We start from the raw sequence: 21,766 nt of genomic DNA, 5'->3' as shown, positions 1-21,766 counted from the left end.
TGGACCCCATGAATTTGTCTGTGTCTTTCCCTCATTTTCCCTCTCATGTCATTCCTCTCTCTGGTTTTCATTTATTATCTCCCTGCTCAATCACCCCCCACCTCTGTCTCTCTATCTCCTTTTTTTCCCCTCTTCCTTTCTTTCCTTGTCACTCTTTTCATTCTTCCTTCCCTCGCCTCATCGTTTTCTTCCTTCTCTCCCTCATTCTTCTCCCTTCCTCTCGTTTTTGCCTCGAAGGTCCCATGGGAGCCTTGTGGTTCGTCTGCTGGAAGGCATACCAACACCACCGCCGCCACCACTGGAACCTCGCTCTCTTTTCTCTCTCTTCACCCTCTTCCTCGCTCATGTCTTTTTTTTCCCCTCTTCCCTGTGCGCTCCTTTTTTTTCCTCGTCTCTTTTTAATGTGGAAGTTTTGAGCAATTGCTGGCTTCTTCTGTGGCTTGGTGGGAATGGCATTTTTAGAAGAATGCCTCATGCTGTGGCTTTAACCCATTCCTGAGTCCCCTGCTAGTACCACACAGTCAAACACACTAACGTAGGTGTTTTAAGAACACATCTAAAGTGCAAAAGTCATTAGTTTGCAACCCTAAGAGCCATCTTAACTTGGTAACATCTGATTAGCAGAACAAAAATAGAAATAGATCTGAACCGGCTTGGAATATTGTTTGTGTACCAGATTTTTGGACATTAGCCCTGTTTCTATGCAGGGCTAATGAGAAGCTAGTCTGTCCTTTCAGCTCATCTTCATTAAGGGACAGAAATGAGATTCCAATTTTGTGGCACTTCTTTCAAGAGTAGCTCAGACATTTGACTCAAAGCCTCAAATGTCAGCTTCATGGTGGCCCTCTTTGAAATGTCAGGAATCAGCAAAACAAGAAAAGTCCAGTTGGAAGACAGATACTTTCAAGCCTGTGGAATGATCAGAATTTCAGAATTCATTGCTCATAAAACTTGGTCTGTGTCACTGTTACAGACAGGCAGGATGTGACTAAACTAAGTAGTTGCAGAGAACATATTGGACCAATTTTTTATTAAACTGGTTGATAGTTTTTAATTTCTTACTCCACCATAATTTCTCGTCTCTTCTGCTCATGTTATAGTGTCTCTTCTGGCTTGAATGTTTAAGTCATTTTCTTCTTGCTTTAACATCTTGCTGATTTTTGTTTGTTTGGATTGGAAGTAGAAAGTAAGAGTTGAATAAGGGGAAATAGTAAATAAGCTATTCAGAAATAATTAAATCAAATGTCATCAGTGATAAGAGAATTAGTAGTTAAGTAAAAAGTAAACATGTAATAAAAAAAGGACTACATGATATGTGAATAAGTGGTAATTGATAGGTAGTTAGTTTGTCAGGTAAAGATACCCTTAGCCTCATAAATGGAGAACAAAATGAGACACATGGAGAGCAAGGAATAAATAGAAAATTAGCAGGCTACTAAAGGTAATATTTGCTAAAAAGATATTTCAGAGCTGAATGTAAATTAAGTAATAACTAAGCTGCAAGTGTTAGAAATGAGTCTAGGGAAGTCCAGATTTGAAGGTATAAAATGCTGTGTGCTGTAGATAATCTGAAAAGCATGCCTTTAAACTATTCTTCCTTTTGTGCTTAGTAATCTTTTCTTGTCCAAATCATTAATCGTTCTGGATTTGCTCAATAAAGAAAACATTTCCATTTGAAAATGTATTTTACTGAAACAGGTTTCTGACAGCCAAGGTCCAATAAACCTTAAAGAAAGTTTAAATGTTGTGGATAAATTAAGCTTGATTCTTTATTTCAGATTGAGTAAAAGTGATTAATTGTCTTAGACTGCCTCTTCACATGGTGGATCAATTTTACATTCTCCTTCCAGAACAATTTCAACCATTTTCCTTTCAGGTTTATTACTAAAGGTGGTACGTATTCAACAAATGTATACGCATTTTTAACTTTTATATTTTCTGCAGAGTGCTGGAACAGTCCGACACCAACAGAATGACCACCCAGAACATCGGCATTGTGTTTGGGCCGACCCTGATGCGCCCAGAGTGTGATAATGGCAACATGGCGGTGAACATGATTTACCAGAACCAGGCAGTGGAGCTAATCCTGAGCGAGTTTGACCACATCTTCGGAACAAGAGGTCTCTCTTGATCTTTTCAGGCCAGGAGGTGGCGGCAGTGCAGCCGCCTTCACCCCCCACGGACGCCTTCCCCAACCTCCTAAATGAGACTGAAGCAGAAGCATTGCAGCAATGGCCTGTAGACTCATATGGTGTAAAATGAATTTCACATCAAAAGATAATTGTGGGGTACAAAGAACCAGGACAGAAAGCTGCTAATCATGACATCTGGCCTCCATAAAAAGCCATGTTAAAACAATAATAGTAAAACAAGCCAATTTTAGCTGCAATGCTTGTGCCTTTGAGCGCAGATGTGGAGCCCAGCCCCAGGGCAGCGCAGAGCTGGAACAGACGCCTCCTAGTCGCTTCTAGTTGATGCTTCAGACTTGATCGGGGTGAACAAAAAACCCATAAAGCTGATAAATCTCCTCCAGCAAGAAAATCATCAGGCAACATAAGGAGGGACGTGTCTTAACGTTGCTCTGAAACAGAACTTAGCAGAACCATCTCACTGTGAAAAGCACCGGTTTGTCTTGCAGAACGGACAGACAAGACCCCACCCACAGCACTGGCGTGGATTTACTGCGTACTGGAAAAAAGTGCATTTGCATGAAGATTAATCTGTGTGTTGCTTAGAAGGAGAATTTGGAATAGTTTTGAAAGTGTTTCTAAAGATTAGTGTAATTTTCCGTGAATGGATGAATGTGCCAATTGGGCCATAAATGTTCCTTTTTAGTATTTTTAGTGTGAACCTTCAGAGCTTTTCTTGTACAAATATAAATCTATTTTATTAGTACAAACTCCTCGTATTAAGTTAAATGTAAATAGCTACATTTCTGTCTATCCCTTAGAAACACTTTATATAGAGTGTGTAACCTGAACTTTCTGCACTAGTTGAATACAAACTAATAAGAATGAGAGAATTTTGTTCATGTTTCTCCATCCTAATTATCAGCTCTCTTCCAATAAAAACGAACAAATTTGATGTGTTGTCTGAGATTCACTCAGGATGTCCGTGTAAGGTTGTTTGTTGCAAGTGGCTGGTTTGCGTGCAGAGATAGCGGAGGCGTGTGGAGGTATGTGGGCCTTGGAGACTCGGCAGGCAGAGTTGTCCCCTGTGATTGGTGCGAATGCTGCTTTTAATAACAGAACAAAAGGGGAACTGGAAATGCATATGTTTTAAAAATGTGGATTTTCCCCCTCAAACCCTCTCGCTCTGTGGCTTGGGTAATTTTATATTGACTGTGGGTTTGGCAGAAGACAAAAAAGAGCTGAAAGGAGGCACTGCAGGGGAGGGAGTGGGTTAAGTTTTTATTAAAAGTGTTTCTTCATTTGTGTGTTTGTATCATTTGAAGTCTGGTGAGTTGATTGAAAGAGACTAAAACTGCGTTTGACTGATGAAGAGTTGTCGTAGCTTCATGCCTGTTAACTCCCAAAGATGTCCTTAAATTTGATTGGCTTAAATATTTTCATCTTAAACAGACAAACCGCTGTTGTTTATTTTATCCATATGATGTGTGCACGGTTTATATCAGAGTTTATATGCACGCCCTTCAATTAGGGTTTTTTTTTTCATAAATTTTGACGGCACTGCACCAGAGGCTCCTTACATTATATTAGAGGTTTGCATTCAGTTTATAGTCTAAGAGAAATGTGCCCGCCTAACAACACTGATGTATTCAATATTTCATGAATGATTTCTGCTGTATGTTTTGTTCTTGTTCCAAACTGTCAGACAGGGGGTTCCTTTCTGTTAATAAAGCGTTGTGGTATGAAACCGCTGCAAAATGAGCTCTGTCATGTTTTTTATTTCACTTTAGAGGAAAATAAGTTACTAATCACCCACTAAAAATACACCAAACACGGTTTCTTTCTAATAAACACTTTATTTGGTAAAATTAGATTTTTATAATATTATCCCCGAAAGTCATACCTTTAAAACTATGCAACACCAAAATACGTCTTGTGGATCAATACATGCGAATAAAGCAGCAGCCGCTTTGCAGACATCTGGAGAAATTTGCTTACTACCCAATTTAGACACTTGTTTGAACCCTTCTTTTTTGCATCTGTGGGCAGTTAATTTGATTTTTGTATCACTAAAACAAAATGTTTTATGGTCTGGAATATTTAGAAAAGTTGTGGAACTGGTAAATCAGAGGGCTGTGAAATGTTTACATATGTTACATGTTTTTTTAACCGAATGTCTCTCCAAACTAATTTAATTTTCACTAAATCTGAGTGAAGACATGGTGCTCACTGGCCTGTAGTAGATTAAAATGATCATAACAGAATTGAACTACAACTGAGATGGATCGATGTCTTTAGTCTATCTTTATGCCTTTTAAAGACTCATACCAGTAAAGTAAGCATAAACTAAATGTCAGGAAGGGCTTGCCAAACCCCACTGATCTTCACCTGTATTTCACAGATGTTGCTGAGAAATGAAACTTAAACTTGTGCTCATTCAGACTGCATGTTGCTCATACAACTGGAATTTTTCCACCAGAAAAGTGCTGCAAATAAAAGGATTGTACTTGTACAGTTCACTAAACCCTGGTGATGCATAAAGTAAGTGCATCTGATCCACGTCACCCATTGCAGCAAGACGAGGCTACAGTTTATTTGTTTTCTCCTTTAACCTGTCATTAACCTAAAACTCAGCATATCAAATATCAAAAGATACCACACACAGGTTTTCAAGAGAAATTTAGTCACCATTGCTGAATCATCATGCAAATAGACAGAGCCACAAAACACAATGCAAGTAAGAACTCCCTGGTGATCGCTGATGGTTTACTGCTTTCGGTGATGGGAAACTCACTGGGCTGAGGTCACAGCGCAGCTTCAGCCTGTCTCATACAAATGTCAGAGTTGTTTTGAAAGCTGAAAAAGCATTTGATTTTATTGGTGTTTTGAGGACTATTTCATAGATTTTTCAGATTATTCAGTGACGTAACTTTAAAAATAAACAAAATTTATATCAACTTTGTCTTTTAAAGGGAAAATATATTTGAAAGGTATGAAACCTACCATGTTAAAATATAAATAAATCATAATTAGTCGTTCTATCACTTTACAAATCAGATAATTAATGTTATAATAACTTTTTGACCACAAAAACTCTTTTGAGGAAGTGGGTGCCATATAGGGATATGATGCGTCATCAGAACAGCGTCTTATGAATTTTGATTGTGCTTTTTAAAGTAACTGTTTCCTTTATTAAAAAACTTTCTTTTTAATAGGAATATATTTCATGAATATGTGGCAGCTTATTGGCAACCCAAAAAAGAGTGATGCTATCATCACAATTGCTTCAGATGACGTAAACGGGTAAAGACCAGACTACAGATTTATCTGGTGCAGATAAAGTCCCATCAAGTAAGAAAATTATTTCTATTTCAGCAGTTTTTACTTTTTTATGTGTCCATCAGTACAAAAAAAATCTGCTGTTGTCAAAAGATTAATGCAAATTCAGTAGACAATTAATCAGTAAGCATCAGCCTCTCTAAATAATCCTCCTGCATGTTTGGCCACAATACGTAGCTTCAGGCAACACTGTTATTTAGTGAGAATGTTTGAGAATGTTTGACTGCAGCTGTAACTTGACTGTATATCACCATTTCGACTTTCATCTCTCATATGTATGACATTAAATAGAGATGACTTGTTAGGTACAAAAAAAGTATTTAAATGTAATGAACTACACACAGCCTGCAAGGTTTGGTGGGCAGGCAAGGTTTTGACAGCAACATCATAGTAATTCATGAACTGATTATGTGGTGCAAAGTGTGTTTTGTAAAACCATCAAGTATTTTGGTGGCACAGCTTTTGGAAGAAGCACGCTAATGCATGCCTGTGCACATCACTGTAACAATGCCCTGTCCGAAATTACAGTTTCTGTCATGAGCAGTCACTATGGCAAATCACAAAAAGACTGAACACACCTAAGAATGTTCTTAAATCACTTGACAGGATGTCAGTGTGTTAACTCTATGGTGCTTCCTCTCAGACAATTCTCCTGACTTTCTGCACCTCACAGGATAAATCACCTTATAAATATTCATTTTATAAAATAAAATTTAAGCTGCAGACTTTGATTTTGACCTGCATTATCTGTTGCTTTTTTACAGTTACCTCAATTTCAGACAAGGGCTTCACTCCTGAATAGAATTTAAAGGGGAAAAAGTTGTAAAAGTCTAATTTATGCTTTTAAGATCTTCTCCCTCTATAACATCTGGATCTGAAATCACAAATCAGGACAAATTGTGCAAAAACTGTCATTTTTAATTAAAAAAATAAATGAAACGCAAGAATTTCAAGACAAATTCTGTATATTTCTGTTACAAAAATGAAAATATATACATATAAAAAGTTTATATAAAACTTGCATGAATGTGAAAAAAATACCTTTTACAAAAAAACCCATAGAAAGGTGTGCAGCAACTGAGTGAATGTGAAACTTGCATTTGCCTGTTCTTTTGCTACAAGATAACAGGTGAGGAACTATGCAAGGATAGCATAGCAGTTGGTGTGTCACATATGCATGTCTTTGGTGATACGTACGCACACACATATATTAACAAGAAGTATCTTTGGCACGCAGTATGCATGAGCGCTGCAAGCTTAGTCACACCTCATGCACCACTGTCTGCAAAGTCTCATCGTACGAAGGCTTTTTCGGATTACTCACAGTTGTCTGAGTACATCTGAGGCACTTTTCACGTTGACTACACCGCAGTCTGAAAGAGGAAGTTTAAAACTGATCTATGCGCCCTGAATCTTGACCCTCTTGCCACACCTCGTCAAAAAGCTTAAGTGTTTGACAGGTTAATGCTCTGTTACTGCAAAAATAGGCCGGAGCGCATGCAAATTATTACAAGAAATTGCAGATGTCTTTGGACCTGATGAATTTGTGATAATCAAACAAACGGTAAAACGTTCCAAAAGGTATCTGATGCCTGAAGGGGAAAAACCCCCGGACACTATGTTTATCTTTTGCCCCCGTTAACATCTTATGCAAAGATGCAGAAATGACTGTCTTCCCAGTAAGGCAAATGCTTACAAAGGTGTAGGCCACTGCTTTTTGTTTGAAGCATGAATAAACAGCTACCTTCCAGTTGTTCCTCTTTTTTGCTGCATGTTTATAACATTTAACAGATGACTGACTGAGGCCACGGAGAACCGTTGTTCACCTGGCAATAAGTTATGTTTTTTTTGGATTTCACAGCAAACAAGGTAGTCAGCTTCAGTATATATAATCACACAATTTGATTGAAGCAAACACTATATGTCACAACAAAATGTGGGATCTCATAAAATAGCAGAAGATAGAAAATGTTTTGTGCACTTATTAAGAGCAGAAATTATTTTTTCAAGCTTTGGTCAGACATTAAATGAACACCAACATAACTGATAAAGACAGAAAACTTTTGTTTTAAGGTTAAAAACAAGTATGTACGAGTATTACTTAATGTGCAAAAGGGAGCAGCAAGCATTGAAGATTTATGTAATGCCACATCCGAATATGTGACGTAACTTTAGTTCAGTTAACCCATTTGGGTTAAAAAAAAACAAACAAACAAAAAAACACAATTGGAATAACACTGTAAGTAACTGAAGTCTATTGAACATGATAAAATACTGTCATTTGCATTGACAGAAATATAACTGGCATGGCTTCATCCATTTAAGGCCACAAAATCATTGGTGTTTTGTGCATTCTGTCATGAAAAACAAGAAAAACACTCTATGTAGGAATATATAAAATTAAAAGTCTTAAAGCTTGTTAAGGTCATGTTAAATTAATATTCTAGGTAATTCTGTTAAATCCATTTTCATTTCACATTTATCCAAGCCTCCATTCTGGTCCTCGGTGTCTCTGTCCCACATTTGGTTCTCTGTGTCGTTAATATGATTTCCTGTTTCACAGTTAATAAGCTTATTTTGCAATTCACTCTCCCCGGTGGGCGACCCTTCATTGGGGCTACTTTCCAGCTCCTCTGCTTCTTCCAACAGACCTTCATGTATTTTCCTAACTCTTTCCTCCTCTTCCTCCCCCTCTTTCAGAGTGTCCGCAGCTCCGTCCAGGCTGGAGTCGCTGAGGAAGGAGTGGGCCATGTGTGGGTCGTCTGCAGACAGAGATTTGTCTTCACCTAGACTGCCTACCAGACTTCTGCCAGCTCCCGGGGTGAGAGGCATGTCCTCATGATCCTGGTCCAGATCCTGGTCTTTGCTGCAGTACGCGTAGCGGTGGTTCATGTGCTGGGAGTAAGAGCCTGAGTGGGAGAAGCGTTTGCCGCACTTGTCACATTGGTAGGGTTTCTCTCCAGAGTGCAGCCGGCTGTGCTCGATCAGGTGGTGCTTGTGTTTGAAGGCCTTGTTGCAGATCTTGCACTCATGAGGACGTTTGCCTGAAACAACACAAAGAAGTTGCCTCTGTTTAAAAAAGAATGGGTGCATTAACTTTTTCAAAGCAAATAAAGGGCTGAACCTTTAGTTTTTTTGAATAAAGTAAAGTAAAGTAGTTTTTAGTGAGAAACACTTTCTGAAACAATTTGTGAAATCTCTGCTGATATTGGTGTAACATCAAACTTTGGACTATTTGCCAGTCAGGCTGTTACATAAAGCATAAACACATACTTAAGCTCTCTACCCACTTGTGGTTTCATGCATGGGTTATGAGCTGGCTTATGATGCATACAACTATTTAGAAATAAATTAAATATATCTTGGCTATTCTTGGACTTTAGAAGTAAAAGCACCTGCAAACAATGCTGCCTTTTCTATTTTGGTTTTGTTTTATTAAACTAAACAGCTGTTTGGTGAAGCTGCAGATTTAGTCAAGTATTTCTCTTCTTTGTTAACAATTAACAGAGCAAAGTTCCGAAAATGTAAAACAGTTCTTTCTGCAATTTTAAATAAGTATTGTAATAATCTAAAGCAGATATGAAATTTTACCTACAATCACAAAAAAACAAACTATACCCTAAAACAAAATTTTTACTTCTGATAACTGTAGATAAAGATTTTCAACCATTCTGTTGGAGATTAGACAGAAGCTTTAAACTTTATCTCAGCGGAGTTCATGATCAACTCAATGACTGCAGGATTGTGCAACAAGCCCAAATCATCACCCATCCACCACTATGCTTAATAGTTGGTATAGACAGTTTGTGCTGATATGACTTTGGTTTTTGCTTAACATGTTTACTTAGGCCGCGTTTCCACTGAGCGGTACAACATGGGTGGATGTGCTTTGGTACGAATTTTTGTGTTTTTAAAAGTGGCCCATATAATCATACCAGTGGTTTTTTGTGGAAGGAAGAAGGTCTGGTCTGCTCAAAACACTTTTTTAAAGATTTCTTACGGTAAAATTAGATGCAAATTTGCATATCTGATTTATACTGTCATATATATTTTTGAAGATTCCAAAATTCCTTCTCCAAACAAGATACTTTTTCATTCTTTTTTTTTGGTAATTGTACTTCTACTAATTTTAATATCTAACATGTGAGGTTAAAATAGAGATATTGTTTTTTTCTAATTTCTCTGAACATGACATGATTTGGGATAAAATTTTGAACCAAGGTGCTCCAGACCAGCAAAGTGCCAAATTTCCTGCTTTTAAAGAGTAGGACATGCTTAATGATGACCAAGTTTATTAAATAACAACATCTGGCAGCTGTTTTCTTACTTGAATTAAAATGGAAGTAGGAAAGGGATACATCGTTTTTCTAATGACTTGAATGATAAGTCATTGAAGTTTTCTTTTCACCAGTGACTTTACAAATGCAGTTTGTGCTACAGACCTGTGTGCTCATATTTGTGTCGGAGAAGAGAACTGCTCTTCTGGAAGGTTTTTTCACAGATGTCACAAGCATAAAGTCCTTCTTCTGTTTTCTTTAGCCTCTTCCTGCCTGGTCCTCCATCTCCTTCAAACCCCTCATCAGTTAAAGAGAGATAGTCCAGAGAACTACGGTTTAACACCTCACCCTGGATAAATAACAATTATACAGCATGACAATATTATTTATACATATGCTTTTTTGGTTTGGAATAAAATACAATGTGCATTTTGAGCTTATTTTTCACATTTCAATGAAAAGAAAGACATTCTCACCATAAAACTTTGCCTCTCCTGGTAGATATTTTTCAGCACAGCTTCTGCATTGGCCTCCATCATGTAGGCCATAGGAGAGAGAAACCTAGGACTGTTAGTTGCCTGACTGCTGTACGGAGTTGGTATCATGCCCTCATGAAGTGGAAGACCTACTCCAGTTTGGCTGAATATGTTAAACCCATTGAATACTGAGCCTGCAAACACTGGAGCACCAGTGCTGCTGAGCATGGGGTACTGCTGAAGGGGCATATGTGAAGTTGGACTTGGTCTGCTTAGTTGGGTCCTAAGCTCTCTCCGTTCTCCTCTCCCTGAGATCCCATTAAGAGTTTTATTTCTTCTATTTTGCTCTGACAGCTGCTTTGGTAGAGAGAGGTCCAGTGGTTCGTTCTGGGTGGACCATGGACTGCTAGTTTCTTTTTGAGGAGACAAGGTTTCAGGTGGACCACTAGTGATGTCAATGCAGACAGGAGAATTGAAGCCTGAAGAGGGAACTCTTTTCCTGCCTCTAGGGGATGACATTCCTGGGGACTGATGGCTTGGACTACCTTTATCCTGGCTGGACAGGTACATGCGAGAAGACAGTGCATCATGGCGAGGAGGAGATGGCATTGCCACTAAAAGTTGCTGTGGGACAGATTGGCAGCTTGGCTTCTGTGAAGGGGACTTGTTTCCGGAAAATCCATTAGTTACTTCACTTGGTTTGGTGTTTTCTGCATGGAGAGCCGATCTGGGGAAGAATAAAGGTGGCGAGGAGAGGTCTTTCCTTTGAAAACTGTCAGTAGCTTCCACTGCTTCTCTGTTTATCTTACAGAGGCTGTGTTCATGCTGTAGAAGAACGGCCATGTTTGGAAAGGGCTGCAAGCACCAACGACACGTCACCCCAAATGCACCTCTTTCTGATTCACCTGATCTCACTTCTCTTCTCCTGTCGGGCGATATCTTCCTCTCAAGCCCTCTTCCATTATAGACCACCCTCCTCTCCTCTACCTCTTCCTTGTCTTGCTCTATCTTTACATCTCTGTGAAGCATCTCCTGCAGCATTTGGTCAAACTTGGTGCCAGAGTGAAGATAAGGCAACAGGGTCGTCCCTTTAATGATACCGCTCCTCAGAGACAGCTCCGGTGAACGATCCCACAGTCTACCTGGATCAGACGTGCCAGGGAAGCTCTGATGGAAATCCTGCAGGGATTGCTGGTGAGAATCTGCTGGTAAGTGACCCAAGGACCTGATACTGTCCTGGTTTTGTAAAGCTAACAGTGAGCTGTGGTCATTACTGGATCTACCCCCACCAGCAGAGGGAGATGCTGGAAGTGAGTGGTGGTAGGCGCTTTGACTGTGTCCGTTAAATGCTACGCTGCCACTCCCCATGTTTCCCCCGACATGCCCTCCCACACCGAGGCACTTTTTGCTGCTTAAATGAGAGCTGTAGGAGCCAGAGTGGGAGAAACGCTTCTTGCAGTTGGAGCACTCATACGGCTTCTCACCTAAACACAGAGATGCCAAAGAGTGAGTTGAAAATACCTTCAGAGTGGGGTATAATCTTTTTTCCGTAATTATCTTGTCCTGCCGTGAATCACGTAAAGCTCATTCCTATTACACATCCATTTGGTTATAATTTCATACCATATAATTCTGGCAGTAAGTAACGGTTAGCAGTTCAGTGGAAACAATGGCGAAATGAAGGGCGAGTGGAGATGTTTTGATCTTATTTTGTAGCTCACCACTGTGGATGCGAAGATGCTCTTTGAGGTGGTGTTTGTACTTGAATGCTTTCCCACACTCCAGACATTTGAACTTCCTCGTCTCCATGCTTTGGTCCAAACCGATGGCACTCTAGGATGACAGGAACATGTGATCAGTTTTAGACTATGTAAGGATTTATAAAATATAAACAAAATGCACAAAATCACTACAACATGCGGAAACTGTGAGATGCTTCACTGGTGTTCAAGACTTTAAGATTATTTGTGTGCAGGCATGTGCATGTGTGTGTATCACCTTGTCCTGGATTTGGTTGTGAAGTGCGAGGTGCCGCTCCATCTGCGACCTAAGGGTGGCAGTGTATCCACAGAGCGGACAGACCATGTGACCCCCCTCCCTCTCCTGGCAGTATTTGACATGGTCTCTCAAAGAGGCTCCTCGCGGATACATCCTGTGGCAGAACGGACAGGCCTGCTGGCTCCGGTCTTCATCTGCAGTCCGGAGAGAGACGGCATTTTAAGCGCACAGATTAACATTTCACATGTGCATTAAACATAACTATCGTTCTTTGGGGTTTTTTATTGCCTTTTCACCAACTGACTTATTTTCTTCTTTTTTTTGCCTTGATAACGGCTTTTTTCACAATATGGGCTAAAAATGAAATATAGGCATTACGCAATATTTCAATTTAATCATTCAAAATCAAGGCACCCTAAGGATGTGTATGAAAGATGTTATATCAAAATGGCAATTCTTTTTAATACTCTAGGTATCATAAATGCTGGCCCTTTCAAACAAGTCCTAAATGTCTAACAATGATATTCTCTAGGCTACAGTCCTGTGGTCTCGGGGCTCCTCTCTCTGTTTCCTTTCTTCTCTTCTTTTTGTTTTGCTTTAATGTGCATTTTTAGCATTATTTCAAGATGCAGAGCTGTTAAAGTTGTGGTTAGATGAAATGAGCAGCAGAGAAACTTCTTCATATCCTCACAGCTGTCACAGATTTTAGATATACAATCCCTTGCAAAAGTATTAGTCCCCATTTAATCTGTCCAAACCTTTCAGCCATAAATTTCAATGTATTTCATTGGGATTTTATATAGTGAATCCAGATAAAGTGGTGCATAATTGTGAAGTGGAAGTAAAAGTTATGTGTATGTACATGATTTTTATTTATTTAAAAGGAATAAACAATGTAACAAGTATTGCATCTCTGAGTAAATATTACATCCCACTGCTGCAAAGCTTAACACCTCTACTAGTATGTCTCTACTGGCTTTGCACAGGATGAGACTAATTCTGACCATTCTTCTCAGTAAAATAGCTCCTCTTCTCGAAAGCATGGAGATTCCAAATAATAGTAATTTTCAAGTCTTGTCACAAATTCTGAGGTGTTTTGACTTCGACTCGACCAATATGCTTTGATCTAAAGCATTTTATTGCAGCACTGGCTGTTTGTCTGACTCAAAGATGAACCCTCACCCCAGTCTCATGTCTTTTGTTGCCTTTAACAGGTTTTCTTTATTTAGATTTGTACTTACCTCCACCTGTCCTTCCTTCAACCATGAGCAGAGTGATGCTGCCATCACCACATTTTATTAAGGAGGTGCATTCAAAGTGGTGTGCAGAGTTATTTTTCTGCAACCGGGCTTTTTGCATGTAACTCATAAACCTCCAGCTGTTGTCTTATCTGACCAGAGCATTTCTTCTGTATGTTTTATCTGACACATACATTCCTCGAACTATATGTAAGAATTCTACAAATGAACAACTTTTCAGATTTTTGTGTTTAAAAAAATCAACAGATTATTTTTTCATCTACTTCACAATTTCATATAACAATCAATAATAAAATACAATGAAATTTGTTGTTGTGAAGTGACAGAGTGTAAAAAACAGTTAGGGCTGTAAATACTTCACTGTGACCAACATTTATTTTTCTGGACCAACATTAATATGTTCTGCTTTTAATGATGACTTTGCACTCAGCTAACATATGACACTGTGAAAGATATAAAATTAAACACAGATTGCTCATAGCTCCGCTATGATCTGGCCAGTGAGAAACGTTTGGTTTGAAGTTTTAGTTCACTAGTAAGTGGGGGCTTTACTCACAGCACCCACCTATTTCACCTGAGCTTTACAGTAATACTTGTCAGCCACAAAACCAGCATGATGAGGCCAGCATCCAACTCAGTGTGACTAATAAGTTAAAGGATGTTTGTGATTGAAACAGCCAACAATTGCTTAAGAAATTACTAATCAATTATTATTAATAATAATTATTTTAGAGTAATCAATTTATCTGTTAAATCGATGTCAGATAACATTTTCTGATACAGATATACAATCCAACTCCATTTTGTTAAAGGTATAAAAAGTAGTGAAGCTGAGGTAAGGTAAAGAAACACACAATTAACTCAATGGTTTAAAAATAAGGAAAATATTAGAAAGACAAATTAATGAACTTTAAACACACCAAAACAGTTTTTTCTAAGGATCAACTTCTGGAGAGAATGAATCCATCTGAAAATCTGTGTAACTCACTTAAATACAACAGTTTTATTGAGTAGTGCAATTGTGCTGCAATACAGCATAGAATAATTGTATATAATTATATTCTCTGAACACACGGATATTTCTTCATGATGTCAGGAAACCAACAGTATTAATTCCAACCATATTGTCAGTCCCTGGGGTTTGCAAACATCACCAATTAAGAGTTATAACCACAAATCACTATTACTACAATATTGTTTTCCAGAGTTAATGATAAACAATATGATAATTAATCATCTTCAAATCCTGCGTGGATTAAATAAAAAACACTACAAATTCAAACTTGTGAACCTAATTATTGTCTTTGAAATTCACAAACATTTTAGTAAAAAGAACAGTTTATATACATCATTAAACATCTAAAATTAAATGACATCATTGCCCCCAAGCACATTAATCTGGATATAAATTTCTCTTCTTAGCACCAGGGGTTGTTTTTAACTCAAATCTTCAAGCGATTAAACACAATTTGCTTTTGCATGTTATGTTTTGTGTTCAGAGCACAGTTTGTGAATCAAAAATAAATATTTCATTAATGTGCTATAGGTATGAGTAGAGTAATGTAGGTGAAGATATCTCTGACCTCCCACCTATTCTTCATGGAGAAACTGAACATTAATCATATATTTTGTGTTCTTTGTAGACAAGATACTGGACCATAAGTTAGCATGGTATGGCACAATACCAAATATAAATGTGATGTGCTTCATATAGAATTAAGAGAAAAAAATAGTAGCTAAATTAAGTAATGGCTTCCATTTGAATGAGTCAATTTTCTAGTACCTGATAAGTTCCTTAGTAAATGAGAAGCAATAAACAACGCAACATGTAAAAAAAACACTCGCTTGGTTTTTCCGTTTTCTCAGAATTGCATAAGCATTTACGATCAGATAGTTGCATTAACACAACAGTTTTGTATCAGCCTGTGACTGCTTTTTTTTTTTTTTTTTAGAAAACAACATTTTTAAAAGAAACCACTGACATCTACTGTTAAAAATGTTTAATTTAGCATCGCCGCAGCTTTCTCTGTCAGCGTACCTGCTCCTTCAGGTGAGCAGTGCTGAGCTCCTGGCGACCAGATGGCAGGCGGGAGCTCATCGTGCCTGCTGCTCGGAGGGTAAACAGCCGACGTGCCGTTATGGTTCAGGTGGTCCAACACACCGGCTGAGGTTGAGGCCTTCCTCAGCTGAGCCACAAATTCATAATGGGCGAGATCCTCAAGAGCATTCTGGGCGACAGAGTTCTTACCTGTCAGAAAAAGGAACAACTTTGCTAAATGCAATTGCTTTGCTGAAAGTCGGTCTATTGGTCTTGGTTTCTTGGAGTACAAGTTCTTAACAAAAGGGTTTTAAATGTATTTTACAACAAAATTTTAATTGTGGGATGCATTGCTTTTATAGTAGTCCCCCTGTGCCAATACTCTGCAGAATCACTTTTACTGTAATTACAGCTGCAAGTCTATAGGATGAGTCAGATTTGCACATCTAAAGACTGAATTTTTAAAATGTTCTTTCTTATAAAGTGGCTTAAGTTGGAAACGGGCAATTAAGTATTTTCACAAATTCTCAAATGGATATAGATCTGGACTTTCATTGTAGTTCTGTTTGTTTGTTCTCCTGCTGGACCATGAACCTCTGCTTCATCTTATGTAGCTTCTAACCTGTTTTCTTCCACAATTGTGTTGCATTTTCCTATAATGTCTGACCAGCTTCCCTGTACCTACTAAAGAAAATTATCCCCACAGCATGATGCTGCCATCCCCAGGGTTCACAGTGGGGAGTGTTTGTTTTAAATCACAGACTGTATTGTTTGCAGGCCAAAAAGTTCAATTTTGGTTTCATCCAACCAGAGCAGTTCCTTACACAGATTTCATTTGTCCCCTGAATGGGTTGTTTAAAACTTTAAACATAACTCCGTACGGCTTCCTTTTAAAAATTCTTTATTCTAGATGCTCTTTCATAAAGACCTGGTTTGGGAACTCGTTCTGCTGTGTTCTTGGTATTGATGTTGCTCTTTGTTCACCAACAAACCGCTGAGGCTTTTACAGAACTGGGCTATTTCTACTAATTAGCTTATTTTTAAAGGCAGTAGTTCTCGCTGCATTTTATCTAAGGGTTTCAGAGTAACGCTGAATAAAAATGCATATTGTTTTATTATTTGCAAAAAATGTAAGAAAGCTATGTTTTCTACAGTAATGTGACACTTTGTGATAATCTGTCACATAAATCCTATAAAAATATTGAACTTTCTGGCTGCTTTGTGACAAAATGGGAGAAACTCCAGGGGTCTGTGAAAACTTTTGCAACACCACTGTACTATTTTCACTTGTGGCTGAACTACAAAGGTTTCTGAAGTCAGCGTTCTTGTTGATTAAGTATGACTGAGCTTTGGGTGCAGTTGTGTTTTCCATTAATTTGTTATACTCTTTAAAGTGTTCGCTCAGTGTTTGTGTGAGTTTCCACGCTTTGTTCATGCATGCATGAGCAAAAGCAATCTTGTGAGTGTGCGTGAGGCTAAATCACAAAAACGCCACTGTGCAAGTGAATCTACCGGGATTGAATTGTTTACATAAAGATTGACAGATGAAATATTAAAGTCATGAAGCTTGTTGGCCAGATATCAACTTAGATTTAAAGAATTCCTTCTCACTCGTACCCTTGAGTGCAGTGACAGGCGGGCAGAGACACAAAGCCACTGATGTTCGTGGAGAAGCAAGGGCGCCTCCTATCATGGCTCAAGCCAATCAACTCTCCCCATGGTGACTTTGAGGAAGATTTTTCAAATGTTTGCAGATGTTGGCATATTTTGAGCCATTTTTATGTGGTGAAGGGAAGAGCCTGTGTGGTTGAGTGTTGTAAAAACTCAGCTTCGCCTTCATCAGGCAGGACCAAATCACACGAGGCGAGGGAGCTAAGTGATTGTTAGTAGGCAAGCCGAGCGAGAGCCTTTGATCTGCGCTAAATAAAAGAGAAAGCCTCACATTGTGTAGTGCTGATTTCAGTACCGTAACGTCACCTCTTTGATGCATGGAAATATGGTGACTTTGTGTGGGATGAGTTCTTTTGTCATGCTTTCAGAAAGAAGCCTTTTCAAAGAGAAAAGTGAAAAAGCAACAACTCGTAGGGAAGGCATGGTTTCAAAAGGAGTTGATATGAAGGTGAGAATGGCCCTTTGTTGCATCAGAAAAAACACTAACTTGTTTACACATACAGTAGAGCCATTTTGCTACAGCTTAGGACTTACAGTACATCCTCAGTGGTTCTTGGTCCCCCTCCCTGTCGGCGGATGCGTAGGTGGCGTCCTCCTCAGCCGGGGCCTCTGGCTCCACCTGGCCCCAGCAGATCCTGCTGCCAGGGCTGAGGCCGAGCGGCTGGGTGGAGTGGGCAGGGCTGCTGGGCTCCTCCGTCACCTCGCTGGGTGTCAGGCTCGTCTTGTCCAGGCTCTCGTGGCAGTCCTGGGGCTCCAGGCTCCACAAGCCCACCTCATCGTCTTCCTCCGAACCCAGAGAGCTGACCTGCTCAGCGTCCACTGTGAAGGGAAATCATTAGAAACCTGAGAAGATGAGACAGAAACTTTGAACACAGGAGTCTTTTAGGAATGTAGCGAAAGGAAAACATGCTCATTTATCTTTCTGTGTGATTAATAAGTTATAGTATTTCGTTCTGTCTTGAATAAAGACTTGCAGTGGAGCATGTGTGTTCAACCTTTTTTGAAATAAAACTGAATGCACACGTAGGTTTGACTTATTAAAAACAGCTTTAAAGAAAATACATATATTATTTGTTTACTTTCGAAAGAGTTTTTCCAAGTCAGAGAAGAAATAGACAAACACACACACAAAAAAACTGAAACCGGGGAGAACACCAAAACTTGAACTTTTTATATATATATATTTTAAATAGTAGAAATTATATTCACTTATCTTTGTCCTATTTTTGCATGTAAATGTGTTGTTATATAAATAGAAAGGACATAAATTTAGCACATTTTAAATATGCTTTCATGGTCATTATGTGTAATATTCAAAATAACAATAAATATAATTAAAATAATTATTTTTAGTTTACAAAAATAAGTTTCTTAAAATAAGCTGTTTTTTAAAAATAAATTCAAGATTCCAATCTGAAAACTTCAACGTCAGATTTATGGTTTGTCTTACGGTGAATTTGAATGATCGTAATTCAAATTCTTTTCATTTCACAACCTTCTCAAACAAAACAAATAAATTATGTTCAGGTTTTGGTTCTAGTGCTAAATACCACTGCCCATAGAGTTATAATTATTTTGTTTTTAAAGACATTCCTCTATTTATTGTGGTTTATTTTTCACTGTGATCTCTATGGAAATGATTTGTCATAAAAATTTTATATATATATTCTTTATTTGTAAATATTAAATAACATTTTATTGCACCATTACGGGGAATAGTGCATTTGCATTTTGACAGTGCAGTAAAAAGTAAACATGAAGCGCTGTAAGGTAAAGAATTTCCCTCCTCCAGTCCCCGCTCAGGCTGCAGCGGCAGTGAAAAGGCACATTCGTTTTTCCCACGGCAGAGACAATAAATGACAATCACAAACATATGGCTGGGATTTCAGCTTTAGGACTCCATTCCCAATGCTTCTTCTTCTTTTTCCTTTTAAGAAGGCTTTTTTTCTCCTCTCTCTGATTATTGATATCTAATTTCAACAGAGTAAGAACAATTTAAGAGCACAAATGGGACACTTTCAAAAGAATTATGATTATTTTGATACTACCCTATTTTTTTATTTCTCTCTTCACACCACTTTATACCTTTTTCTCTTAAATTTGAAGAAAAGCATAAAATAAATATTACACTGTTTATATATTTGCAGAAACTGTTCCAAAACATTTTTTTGTGGATGGGGAGACACAAAGTTTTATGATAAATTAGCTTTTTACTTTTCCAGTAAAGCTCGCTGCTCGTTGTTACAAAAGTCAAGCGGCTTGCACAACAAGATACCTAATTCAAAGCCACTCTCATCAGCTTCACTTACAGATGAAAGACCCACTCACACACACAGCATGTACAGTCAGTCCGATACTGAAAGAGCAACAGGGGTCCCGCTGCCACAGAGGGGGCGGCCCACCATCACAAACACTGAAAAACACTCTGAAGTCAGCATGTGCAATTATTTTCTCTGATTAGCTAATCTAAAAATTAACTCCTACATGTGTTTCAGTTTGTATCAGCTCCTTCTTCTCTGCCCCAGTCTCATTAAACCACCCATATGAACCACACTCATGCTAGGTTGTGATTCAACCAAGGCCACTCAGCCAGAGTGCACTCCTCGGAGTGTGCTTATATAGGAAAGAATGACTTGTTCCTGCCAGGGCTGAAATTGGTCATCAGCTGTGCTTTACTGTGACTGGACGACTATACAATGTTATGTGATGGTGTAAAGGTCAACCCATGAGCCCCCGTGGGAATTTCTTGGGAGAGTAGGACAGAGCAAGAGGAAAATCTGTTGCTGATTAGCGTCAAATTGGCTTTAATTTTCTCTCTCATGACAGTGAGTGACGCTGAGTCCACATGGGTTGTCATTAAATAGCACACAGCTGGGATGGCTTTCATTATCTGGTACACTGATTTATTTGTACACCAGCAGGATTCCTCAAATAAAATTTTTGTAGTTGGACCAAGACAGCTCAACTCAAAGGATTAAATAGTTACCGGTTTAACTATTAAAAATGATGGCATTTATTAATAATGTTTTAAAAGAAATCAACTTTGAAGCAGTAATTGACTATTAAACACTTAGACTTTTTGATTGCCCCTAAAACACAGTGCGGATGCAAGCAGAAGGCAAATAAAGTAAACAGGGTATATCTCAACCACCCAGTTGTAAACATTTCTGTTCTTTACACTTTATAACTGCGCTATGAGGATGTTTGGTTGCGTCTCCAAGGGAAAGAACATAACACAAATTCCCCTTCTGCCTCAAGCAGCCTAAAACCTGACGCTAAGTAGGTTAACATTTAGCTGCATGTCTACATTTAATTCCTTTATTAAATGTATTTTTGCAACAACTTCAACATTTGTGGCCCAATTAAATTCCCAATACTTTATTTAGTCTACATAAAAGCAAATATTATAATACGAAGATTAGACTGCAAATATTCATGTTCAGCAATAATTAATCCATAAACACTAAACACAATACTTGGAAAAGGTCTCAGTCATTCATGATCACAGACCTGATTCTCCTTCTTAAAATAAGGCGTGACAGGGAAGTTTTGCATTTACTGATAAGCAGTTTCACAAGTTGAACCTTTCTACAGAAAAGGCTGCTAGTCCCAGAGAGGTTTTACATTCAGAACCACCTTTCACTGCCCACTGCATGCTCGACAAGCTGCTGAACCAGCAGCTCTGAGACGTACCAGAAGATCACGGACTACCCAAGCAGCCTAATCATAAGGAATTTAAAAATCAGGCTTCCTATTCAAGTTATTAGTAATATATCATACACTGTCGCTTTATTAATGTAAGTGGCACTTGAATTGTCTTCTTAACTTGATACCTGCTTGTCAGGACTGTCGCTACAGCGACCAAATGACTGCAAATACTCAACAGAACAAACAAAGAAAAAAATATAATTTTGGCTTTAAAGTATTTTGTCCGGTGTATCAATACGACAAATAAAACAAGACACAACCTATAAATCCACACAGTAAAAAACATGAAGCATATACACTGTGATTTACTATTTTAGTATAGAATAGAATAGAAACTGCCTTTATTGTCCCACAAAGGGCACAATAAAATTTTATTAAAATAATTTATGGTACTCATTTTAAAGGCAAAAACACTACAGTCTGAATGCATTTCATTGTCTGACATGTTATACGCAGGACAATTGAAAAATGTATTAACTTTATTTACCACTGCTTGCATAAGCGCTACTGGAAGCCCTCTGCGTAATGCTCTGAAGAGAGAAATTAGACAGCTGCATATTTTTTCTTTTAAAATACAGCCATTGTTTGACTCTAACTGCTTCAGTCATCTCTAATAATAAAACAGCGATTTATGCCTGAAACAATTTGACGAGTTGTTTTATTTTTCCAACAGCATCAACACAGCAAATGGACTTCACAATAAGCAGTATATACATTATATTGCATTCTGCTATGTTTAATTATTTACAGTATTATCTTTGCTCTTAAAAACACAATAGTGTGAATGTTCACTACATTCAGTGTTCTGGCTGTAGACAACAATTTGCTTTAGAAAATATACAATAAAGGGTGATTCTAAAAAATTGTCAAA

At 38.3% G+C, this 21,766-nt stretch overlaps 2 protein-coding genes across 4 annotated transcripts in view; one reads left to right on the top strand and one right to left on the bottom strand.

Annotated features, from left to right (window-relative positions):
• The window catches only part of arhgap9 (Rho GTPase activating protein 9), a 59,021-nt gene extending 55,138 nt beyond the window's left edge, over nt 1-3,883 (top strand). For all 3 annotated transcript variants that reach the window (XM_023325196.1, XM_014475939.2, XM_023325195.1), the window contains one exon: nt 1,945-3,883. In XM_023325196.1, the coding sequence (XP_023180964.1) occupies nt 1,945-2,131 (187 nt within the window). In that variant the 3' untranslated portion in view covers nt 2,132-3,883. The remainder of the gene's footprint in view (nt 1-1,944) is intronic.
• A 2,508-nt stretch (nt 3,884-6,391) lies between these two features.
• The window catches only part of LOC102230624 (zinc finger E-box-binding homeobox 1-like), a 39,060-nt gene continuing 23,685 nt past the window's right edge, over nt 6,392-21,766 (bottom strand). Inside the window, exons 2-8 of the mRNA XM_005797045.2 lie at nt 17,722-18,006; nt 15,517-15,726; nt 12,220-12,413; nt 11,943-12,054; nt 10,222-11,705; nt 9,911-10,094; nt 6,392-8,512 (exon numbers count right to left, since the gene is read on the bottom strand). Of these exons, the coding sequence (XP_005797102.1) occupies nt 7,899-8,512; nt 9,911-10,094; nt 10,222-11,705; nt 11,943-12,054; nt 12,220-12,413; nt 15,517-15,726; nt 17,722-18,006 (3,083 nt within the window). The 3' untranslated portion in view covers nt 6,392-7,898. The remainder of the gene's footprint in view (nt 8,513-9,910; nt 10,095-10,221; nt 11,706-11,942; nt 12,055-12,219; nt 12,414-15,516; nt 15,727-17,721; nt 18,007-21,766) is intronic.

Source organism: Xiphophorus maculatus, chromosome 20, assembly GCF_002775205.1.
Source record: "Xiphophorus maculatus strain JP 163 A chromosome 20, X_maculatus-5.0-male, whole genome shotgun sequence".
Lineage (NCBI taxonomy): Eukaryota > Metazoa > Chordata > Actinopteri > Cyprinodontiformes > Poeciliidae > Xiphophorus > Xiphophorus maculatus.
The sequence above is the reverse complement of the archived record's forward strand: the minus strand, read 5'-3'. Positions and strand labels throughout refer to the sequence as shown.